Here is an 11101-nt window from a genome sequence, read left to right on the forward strand (position 1 = left end):
TTGATGTATGCCATGATAGCCACTCAACTTGACATAGCATTTATAGTGGGAGTTGTGACATGTTATATCCCTACACTTGGCAGGTGGCATTGGAATATCATTAAGGGTATCATGAGATACCTAAAAGACACAGTAGATATGTGCATTTGCTATGGCAGCTAGGATACAAGAGTTGTGGATTATATTGACTCTAATTATGCAAGACATGCAGACAATAGGATGTCCACCTTTCAATATATCTTTGCCTATATTACAGGTGCTATCTCTTGGATGTCTAGGGTACAAAAATGCATGGCCTTGTCTAGTATCAAGGCTGAGTACATTGCAACCATTGAGACTTACAAGCAAGCCCTATGGTTAGGCCGTTTGGTTGTACATCTTGGTATGCCTATGATCCCTACACAATACTCTGATTTGATAAGTACCATTCAATTGGCATGTATCCGATCTTCCATGTAAATACAAAGCACATTCATGTCCACTATCACTTCATCAAGGGGGTGGTAGAGGACAAGTCCATTGATCTTGTCAAGATGCCTACAAATACAAATCTTATAAATATGCTCATTAAAAGTCTCCTAGTGGAATGATATGTCTTCCTTAGGAGGTTGATGGACATAGGATAAGATGACATCTTTTCTCATCCTATTGTACCCTATATACATGTACTTTTTTTTTTCTTCTACTCCTCACTAAGATACACGCATTTTTAAGTAGGAGATTGTTGGGCAATTAAGGTGTATGTGTCTAAACACCTACATTTACTCATTGTATACTATACCCGCACACCTGTACATTGCAAGTGGCGGGCATCCATCATTGTCACTTTATTCTTTATCCTTTCAATGACTATTGAATAAAGGCAGGTCGATTGTGCATTGTGACTATTGAAGTTCCCACAATGGTGTCTCTCTCTTACTCTCTGGCTCCATCCACCATAGCTCTTGCCTTGCTCTTGCTTCCGTTTTTTTGCTTCCATTCGGGCTCTACCTTTTAGTCCTAATACGCTATAGATAATAGGCATCTACGGATATGGTGTGATTAAAGTATGCTATTGCATATATGAGAGTAGTTATTGCTGTTCTAAGTAGCTAATATATAAAGCTATTGGGTTCTAGTGTCATAGTCTTTGGCCTTTAAAGAGTAGTATCCTCGAATCTTATAAAAGCTATCAAGGCATATAAGAAGCATAGTCCTTCATTTAACAATGATGTATATAGCATTAAATCATCTTATATTTATTCACTTACTCAATGGAATTCTTAGCATGGAATTTTCAACTATATTTCAATGTTGAGCCATAGGATCAAATGGCTAATCTTAGGCATATCCTTGAATCTTATAAAAGCTATCAAGGCATATAAGAAGCATAGTCCTTCATCTAACAATGATGTATATAGCATTAAATCGTCTTAGATTTATTCACTTACGCAATGGAATGCTTAGCATGGAATTTTCAACTATATTTCAATGTTGAGCCATAGGATCAAATGCCTAATCTTAGGCATATACACAGATACGAAGCATCTGCTTGATTGTTAAATGTGACTTCAAAAGATTGTGGACAATGGAGCTACACATCACATAACTCCTATAGAGGACATCTTCCGTACCCGAGCCCCTGCGGCCACGTGGGTCCACATAGGAAACAACTTCTCGGTTAAGATCCAGGCTCAAGGTTGCATCAGTTTTGCCACTTACAAGGGTCCACATCTGGCTTCATTGGATAATGTATACTATGTCCCTTAGCTTGGGGTGAACCGATTATCTGTTAGCAACTTTGCTAATTGGGGCAAGTAGTTTTTTTTTACAACAACCATAGTCGAGATCCTTGACTCTCATACTAAATTAGTGATTGCTCGCAGTGAAGCACTATCTAATGGCCTATACCACATGACCCAATTTTTTACCGAGCCGACAGTCGAGGGTTCCATGTTCCATAGCTTCCAAGCATTAGCCACATCTCGAGAGCCTACGAACAATGAGCGTCTTTGGTATTTCTACCTAGGGCATCTTGGCTATGACTCTTTTCATGAGTTGTCTTGCCGTGAGATGGTTAAGGGCCTTCCTCACCTAAAGCTAGCTCGAGATGTCTATAGAGCATGTCAGCTTGGGAAGCAGCACCGTACCCCATTTCCTTAGCAGTCTACACATAGAGTTGAGACGCCTCTTACATTGATTCATGTTGATCTTCATGGGCCCACATCCACTAGCGCATTATACTTCTTTTTTATAGTGGATGATCATTCGAGATACATGTGGGTATACTTCCCCAAGCATAAGTTCAATGCTTTCATATATTTCTCTGCTTGGGTGCTACAGGTTCATAACCAAACAAGTAGTCATATTGGTTGCATGAGGAGTGATAGTGGTGGTGAGTTCATCTCCCACAAGTTTTTCGAGTTTCTATAACAACATGGCATCTCTCGTTACGTCACTTCTACCAACTCTGCCTCTCAGAATGGAGTTATAGAGCATCGAAACCGAACAGTCATGACAATGGCACACTCTATGTTATTTGCAACAGAGCTCCCTAAGCGCCTTTGGGTTGAGACTGCTAACACTACGGTGTACATTCTCAACTAGTGCCCGACGACGGCTCTTCCTCAAAAGACCCTATACGAGACATTCTTAGACTCTTGGCATGTCATCCCCCACATTAGAGTCTTTGGATATTGTACATACACATAGACGCCTGATGATAAAATAGGAAAACTTCTATGGTTAATTCATACTAGACCAGACTTAGCTTACTCAATCAGCATTCTCAATTAGTATTTCACAGCACCCAGGATGTCACATTGGATTGCATGTCTTCATGTGTTGCGTTATTTATGTTGTACTTATTTTAATGGCCTCACTTATGGTTTTGCTTTATGTTTGCACACTGATTTTGATTGGCCAAGAGATCCTGACACCCAAAATTTCCATGGCAGCTACCTCTTCACCTTAAGCACGGCTTTGATTTCTTGGTCCAACCGTAAGCAAGAGACAATGGTTGCTTCCACGACCGAGACTGAGTATAGGGCTCTCTTCGATGGCACCACCGAGGCCATCTGTCTAAGGAGCTTACTCACGGCACTTCACTTCCCTTGTGGCTCTCCCACTGTTGTCTACTACAACCAAAGTGCCATTACCCTTGTGGACAATCCGATCATGTCAGAGTCTACTTTCACGTTCCCAAAGAGCACGTTGAGCTATACACTAACCGCCTAGAGTTTGTATCTTCATCGACAATTTTGCAGACATTTTGACCAAAGCGGTCAACTGGCCAGTTCTATAGTATCTTTTATCTAAGATCGGCTTGGGTACACTCTCCCCTACTTCTTCAGATTGACAGGGAGAGGGTGCTTCCCTCTTGCTTTTCCTTCCAGTCTAAGAAGAGGCAACTACTTCTCTTAATAGTGACAGTGATAATACTTATTAGTTTTTAGACATTCATTCATTCATTTATTATTTTGTATTATACTAATTAACATTTATAACTTCATCTGCACTATCAGGATGATATGATTGTAAAAGGACACTTCGGCAAGTAAACAATTCCCTTGCAAGAGCACTATCTAAGTGGCACCATTACATTGCATTTTATGTGAGCATGACATCTTACATCGCTCTTTGCGTTACCCCATACATTGAAATTCTGTTCATGTAAACATGCATCTATGCACATTTATCCCTTTTCGATAGTCGACTTTGGATCCATCATTTCGTGGCATTACACATGGCTGTTTCCAAGGCAATTCTCCCTAGCTTACTTGCTTGCTTTGCTTGTCTTGCTTGCTTCACATCTTTGCTATATTTGTGTCACCCATACCTTAGCCTTTTTTTTTCACCGACACCCAATAATGGTAGGGATAGTATGCTTGTTTTGTCAAGGTCTTGAGGTCTAACCATCCCTTATCACTCTCCCGTTTGGAGCCCTCACTTAATGTTGAATCTATCAAAACTACAAAGCCCTCCAAAAAAAAAACAAATCCATAGCTAATTCTATCCACCTTTGCAAGACTTGGTAGGCCACTGAGCAGCCAACGTGCACCCTTTGTCCGATGCCTTGGCCTCTCTAGGGTGATAACTTGGGCTCCCTTGGTAAGATAACCATCGCCTTTGTAATCTTAGTAGGCCGGTGGGCAACCGACAAGCACCCTTTGCCCAATGCTCTGGCTGCTTTAGGGTGGGATGCCTTGGGGTAAAAGATTTGTATTTTTTTAAGGGCTTAGCTAGTCTACTTCTCGTGGCACCAATGTTGGGCCTAATAGGGGGTGTTGAGCTAAAAATGCATTAGCTTCACTTAAACAATCCCAAATATGCTTAATTAAGGAAGAAATCTTATTTGTTTAAAAAGAAATATGTTCCTAAAGAGTGTCTGTATCCCATAAGCACAAACCCACTTGGGAGGGTCCAAACTTTCTATAAATAGGTATATTGCCCTCCATTCAACCCTAATCTCGTTTTTGCAAATTTCATGTATTTCAACTCGCTGCCCACACCCCGGGCGCGGAGGACATTGCAATCCAAGCTAGCCATTGCTGTCCACAGCAATTTGGCACTTGTTTCCGACCTACCACACACTGTTCGAAGCTAACTTCAGCATGCTGACTGCTACTGCTGGATTTTCCTACATTTTTAGTTTTTTCTCTCTTCACCTACGTTTTTAGTCTTTCTCTCTCCTACACTGCCATCTACACCATATCTATATTTCCTTGGTTGCATTTGCTAGTGTTCGACATCCGAAGGCTACCTTGCTGTGATTCAGAATCCGTTCGAAGTACAACACTCTCCAGCTCATTACTCCTGCCCTAATCCTTGAGATACAGGAGTTGGAAGTAGAATATTCATCCACTACATAGTGTGTTTGCTGCATGAGCATTGTATATTCAATAGTCATATCATTTCATTCATTTTATGTATTCATTGTCTTTGAGTTACCCTAACCCTAACTGTGTTCCTTCTATCAATCTATGCTTTGTCATACGGTGTTATTTGTGCTTCTGTGTTAGGATATTTCTTCACACCACCCGAAGGGCCCAAGCATTTCCAAGCATCTTCTACATGTCTCCCTAACCATTAAAGAAGCCTTCACATGTCTCTCACCAAGAAGAAACAAGCCACGATGGCAAAGAAATTAATCATTCCAAGTTCAATGGCAAGCAAGAGAGGAGACTTGTCTACACTTGGGCGAAGGAGATGGATAGTGCCCTTGCCTCAATGTGGCAAATAGAGGGATTTAAGATTCTTCGTGTTCAAAAGAGCATTCAAAATGGAGCAGCTCTATGGTAGGAGTCGTATCCTAAATCACATAAAATGAGCACTTAGGCCGAGATGTATTCAGCCATTCTTCAACACTTTACTCAAATGAACTAGAAATTACAGCAACAAAAGGAGTGGGAGTCTAGGCAAAGACAAGAGGAGGATGTGGACACTTTTTTCACTAGCTTCACCAAATTCTGATTGATTTATCCCTTTCCCCTTACTGAAGATGAGATAGTTTCTAAATTTGTGGACAACTTGCACACCACCATTTCAACTGATGTGGAGGCACAACTTCACTTCAGCTAGTACAAGTTCCTTCACTTTCCATTTCGCCCTATTGTGCAAGAGTGTATCTGCACATTTCGTTCCTCTTCAATTGTTGTGCTCCATTTTTCAGCAAGGATTCTAGCAGATCTACCAAAATTAGGGCTTTTCTTAGAGCAGATTGCACTATTATGATATAAAGGACCACATAAGAGTAAAAAGAAAACCAGTTGATGAAATAAAAGCATGTGGACCCATACCTCAAACAATGAAGGAGCCTTATAAAATGCCAGCCAAAAGCAATCAGTATTGAAATCAGGGCTTCCAATGGTTCTGGTCTTATCCATCGCCAAGATTGAAGATCCTGAAGAAGTTCCCAAATGAAGCCTTGACACCTGTATAGTTAAGGAGAGACAGCTTGAGATGGTGAAGATTGGTAAAATTAGATAAACAGACTAAACTTGTAGTTTAAACTGCAAACACTAAGCTGAATTTGACACAAGTTCTTGTGTTTGTTTGCTCCTCTCAGAGCACTGATAGAGAAAAACAACAGGTGTGCAGTCTTGGCAACAACAAAAGAATGGAAGAAGAATTGACTAGCAAGAAATTACCAGAATGAAGCACCAAAAGCAGATATAGAGCCATTTAGCAATCTCCAGGAAACAACATTACCAATTGACACTGTTTACTGCACATGGTCCAGATTACTAAGTAAAGCTTGTGAAGGCTGGCACTGTTTCATTCTTTCAGTGAATTCACTTTGCTACTAACAGAGAAAATCTCTGCCAGTCAGCACTTCAAATAAAAATCATGTATCCTGCTACAGAAAAGGCCAGCAATTAAAACAACTGGCTTGCAACTTGATGTGTATCTTAAATCAGCTTCCCAAGATACTGCTGTGTTAGTTCAATTTCTAAGCCCAGACCCGAAACCATTCCATATGATCAACCCAGCTTTCTCTACTTGATTGTAGTCGTAGCTTTTCATTCACAAAGAATGTGCCACCCTCTACTCCTTATTCACTCCACAGCTGGCACACACTCAATTGGATGTCTTTGCTACCAGATTGTGTGGTGATTTGAGTAGTGGTTGTAGTGATGTTCTCTTTCAACCACCACAGCAACTGAAGGTGAAAGTTGTTGGCAGTTAACTCATATATAATTGACAAAGTAAAGCTTATCCATTTACTTGCAGTGACCAGCTCCCTGAGGCTGCAAAATCATGGCAAAAACCTCTTCCTTTAACTCGCACCATTAAACTGTTAAGCTTAGCATAGATGCATGCATTTTGCGAGTGTGTTTTGTCACCTGTGACAAATTCATACAACTCCTTGTCAAGTTCTATACGGGCTCCACCCGGTTTGTTCCATGCATTGGCAGAAAATTTGAGTTCTTGAACCCTTTCTGCATCTTTCCACATGCCTGCAGCAAAATATGTATTTAGCATTAAAACATAGCTAGAAGAATGCTTGTAGTCTCCTGCAACTATGCAATCAAAACAGTGATGTCCAACATCAACATTCCCATGAAGTTTGCAATGGCTAAGCAGGCACATCCACAGCTCCATATGAGGGTCAGATGGCATTGTTTGAAGCAAGTCTTCTGCTGCCTTTAGAAACCCAGCACGACCAAAGATGTCTATCATACAGCTGTAGTGGTCAAATTCAGGTGCAATATGGTGATCATCTCTCATTGACATAAATATATTACAACCTTCGTGTACCAGCCCTACCTGACTGCATGCAACAAGAAGGCTCAGAATTGTAAGTGTATTTGGTTTCAAACCTTTCTCTTGCATGTCCACATAAAGATGTATTGCTGCCTTAAAATCACTCTTCTGTGCATACCCTGCTATCATGGTATTCCAAGTTACCAAGTCAGCCACTGGAATTTCCAGGAGCACTTTCAGCGCATCTTCAAAGTGTCCACATTTGGCATACAATTCTACAAGGGCATTCTGGAGAAAGACATTTGGGCTATATAAGCTTCTAATAATGAGTCCATGTATTAGCCTACCCTGATCAAGGGCTGCCAAGCTTGAACATGATCTCAAGAGACAGTTGAATGTCACTGGATTTGGTTCCACTCCTGGGTCCAGTTGCATCCCCTCAAAAATTGAAAGAGCTTCTTCACCCTGCTCGTTCTGGGTGTACCCAGCAATAATGGTGCTCCATGTCACAACATTTCGGTTTGGCAATCTGTCAAATATTCCTCGAGCATCTTTGAGACTTACACACTTACAGTACATGTCAATCACAGCATTCCCAACTTTCACATGTGTCTCAAGTGCAGATTCAATGATGTAAGAATGGAAGAGCATGCTCTGGTCTAGATCTCCTACCTCTGAGCATGCCTTGATCACACTCACCAAAGTAACATTGTCTGGTTCTATTCCTTCATCTTGCATTTTGAGAAAAACCTGAATGGCATCAGATCCCTGACCTGAATATGCATAACCTGAGATCAATGCACTCCAAGTCACTAGATTTTTCTCAGGCAAACTGTCAAACACCTTTTGTGCATCCAAAAGGTTCTCACATTTGGAATACATGTCTATGAGTGAACTCCCAATGAAAAAGTTGGAAGCATACTTAATTTTGGTGATATGGGAATGAATTAGTCTTCCTTGTGCCAAATTATCTGTGTTAGCACATGCTTTGAGGATGGTGACAAACACGTGTCCATCAGGGTTCACATTAGACAATAGCATCAGGTTGTATAAATTAATGGCCTGCTTATCTTGGCCAAACTTAGAATGTGCTGAGATGATTGCAGCCCATGCATAAATGTTTGGATTAGGCAGTTTGACGAACACTTGGTTTGCATCTCGCAAGCTCTCACAGGATGCGTACATCCGAATGAGAAAGCTCCCTAAGGATATATAAGACGTACCCCCAGCTTCCATAATAAGGCAATGCAGTTCCCTGCAAAGCTCCGGACAGCCGAAGCCTGTGCATCGCCTCAGAAGGCATCGAAACGTGTCATCAGAGATGCAGAAACCTCTCTGATTCAAAACATGCACGACCTCCCGAAGCTGGCCCTCCTCAAAAAGTCTCTTAGATGCACCCAAGACCTTATTAGAAGCAAGTACCATCACTGTCTTTGTTCCGCATTATGGTGACCTTAATCCCTAGAAGATTTTGCAAATCCTGGTTACAAAAACCCTAATCCTCTTCAGGCAAGTGCTGACCGCTGCACAGAAGAGCACCGATGGAAGCAACCATGCAGGAATACAAACACTTCATGATTCATCGCGCCTAGCTCCACTTCTAAAGCATTAAAAAAAAACGAATGTGCAGGTAAAATCAAGGTTTAACACACCCGCGCAAGACCCGCACCCATGTGGGTGTGAGAGTCTCTCACCCCGAGGCTCGAGCACAAGACCGGATCTCCTGCTCGTCGAGAACCACCTCGATTAGAGACACATGTCGACCTGAATTGTGCCCAACTTTGCCTGCATTCAATCGGAGCTATGGGCACATGCCCTGGGACTTTTGGAGCCATCCAAAGGCAAACGTGGAGGAATCTGATTGGATGTGATCCCTACCGAACCTTCCCTAGACAACACATAGGGAAGACATTCATCGGGCTCCAAAAGGTGCTTCCATCATAGGGATCCAACAGGGAAGCCATGCCAAACCCTGCTGCCACATCAGTTTCCTATCGAAACCTGAGGCTCATGTGCACGCGCACATGTGTGTCACATGGTCTTAAAATTCAATCGGAGCTATGGGCACACGCCCTGATAAAATTCTGGGACTTTTGGAGCCATCCAAAGGCAAACGTGGAGGAAACGGATTGGATGTGATCCCTACTGAACCTTCCCTAGAGAGCACATAGGAAAAACATAAGTCGAGCTCCAAAAGGTGCTTTTGGCAGGGATCCAATAGGGAAGCCATGTCGAACTTGCTACCACATCAGCTTCCTATTGAAACCTGAGGCTCATCTGCATGTGCACATGTGTGTGTCACATGATCTTAAAATGCACACACACTCGTTATTTTTCATAAACAACACAATGCATATGTGGGAGACAATAAGTGACATATCGAAATATCCTATTTGATAACATAGATACAAAAACTAGGAAAAACAAATGACCAATTCATCATTCAATCTTTAAACAACATTCTTTTGCAAGCTTTACCATCAATGGCAACATGTGTCTTCATCAACAAAGATATCCATGATTTGGTCATTGGTTTTGATGCATACCACGTCTATCTCTCCATCCATCTCTCTCTCTCTCTCTCAAAATGATAGTGCTCTTCGACCATGCCTTTCTCTCTCCATCCATGACTTTCTCTTTGATAAAATGATAGTGCACTTCAATGTGTTTTGTTCTTGCATGATAAACTAGGTTCTTTTGCAAGCATAATGCTATTGATGTTATCACAATACATGATAACTCCACCATCTATCTCAATCCCCATATCACATAGAAGTAGTCTCATCCATGTCTAGTCACACACTGCAAATGCTCACTACAAGGATATGAGGGTATAGCAACGGCCATTTGCAATGAGAAATAGTGGCGTCGCATTTAACAATGGTACTCAAACCAAAAAAACGCGGGCCGAAACCCAAGCACATTATTTTGCGCACATTCACGAAAGAGAGAGTGAAAGAGAGAGCGAGAGGGAGAGTGAACATCTTGCATTTGAGAGGGAGAGAAAGAGAGAAAGAGGGAGAAAGAAGGCTTCTCACCGCCGTCGCTGCTGTTCGCGAATAAGAGGAGGAGGTGTATGGAGGGCGAAGAGGAGCCGTTGTCGTGAAGAGAAGCCGCCAAACCCTTCTTCGAGCCTTTAAGGTGAGTGCATTGTCAATTCTTGCTTTGCTTTTGTGTTTTCTCTCTCTCTCTTTTACTTGTTTTTTTGTATAATTCGTGTGTATTGAGAGAGGGAGAGGAAATGAGAGAGAGAAAGAGAGGGAGAGGGAAACATTAAACTTAATAGGGAAAGAGATAAAGAGAGGGAGAGGGGAGAGGGAGGGAGAGGAAATGAGAGAGGGAAATATTCAACATAATAGAGAAAGAGAGAGGGAGAGGAAGAGAGAAAAAACATTAAACATAATAGGGAAAGAGAGAAAGGAAGGGAGAGAAAATGAGAGAGGGAGAGGAAGGAAAAAACATTAAACATAATAGGGAAAGAGAGAAAGAGAGGGAGAGGGTGAGGAAGGGAGAAGAAATGAGGGAGGGAGAGGAAATGAGAGAGGGAAAGTAGAGAGAAAAAGAAATGAGAGAGGGGGAGGATAGAGAAAAAAGAGAGAAAAAACATTAAACATAATAGGGAAAGAGAGAAAGAGAGGTAGAGAAAATGAGAGAGGAAGAGAGAAAAGGAAATGAGAGAGGGAGAGGAGAGAGAAAAAAACATTAAATATAATAGAAAAAGAGAGAAAAAGAAATGAGAGAGGGAGAGGATGAGGGAGGGAGAGGAAATGAGAGAGGGAGAGGAAGAGAGAAAAGGAAATGAGAGAGGGAGAGAAGAGAGAAAAAGAGAGAAAAAACATTAAACCTAATAGGAAAAGAGAGAAAGAGGGTGAGGATGAGGGAGAGAGAGGAAATGAGAGAGGGAGAGAAAGAGAGA

The 11101-nt window shown here is 41.7% G+C and overlaps 1 protein-coding gene across 8 annotated transcripts in view; it reads right to left on the reverse strand.

Annotated features, from left to right (window-relative positions):
* The window catches only part of LOC148027752 (pentatricopeptide repeat-containing protein At2g33680-like), a 52515-nt gene extending 43689 nt beyond the window's left edge, over positions 1–8826 (reverse strand). For 5 of the 8 annotated variants that reach the window (XM_087689457.1, XM_087689458.1, XM_087689459.1 and 2 more), the window contains exons 1-2: positions 6129–8826; positions 5778–5912 (exon numbers count right to left, since the gene is read on the reverse strand). In XM_087689457.1, the coding sequence (XP_087545583.1) occupies positions 6694–8610 (1917 nt within the window). In that variant the 5' untranslated portion in view covers positions 8611–8826 and the 3' untranslated portion in view covers positions 5778–5912; positions 6129–6693. Of the gene's footprint in view, positions 1–4117; positions 5668–5777; positions 5913–6128 lie in introns of those variants that run through there. The other 3 variants (XM_087689460.1, XM_087689456.1, XM_087689453.1) reach the window with 3 other exon arrangements.
* Between the last annotated feature and the right edge of the window lie 2275 nt (positions 8827–11101).

The sequence above is a fragment of the Lygodium microphyllum genome, chromosome 12, assembly GCF_053477565.2.
Source record: "Lygodium microphyllum isolate KBCC chromosome 12, Lygodium_microphyllum_v1.1.10, whole genome shotgun sequence".
In the NCBI taxonomy this organism is placed as follows: Eukaryota; Viridiplantae; Streptophyta; class Polypodiopsida; order Schizaeales; family Lygodiaceae; genus Lygodium; species Lygodium microphyllum.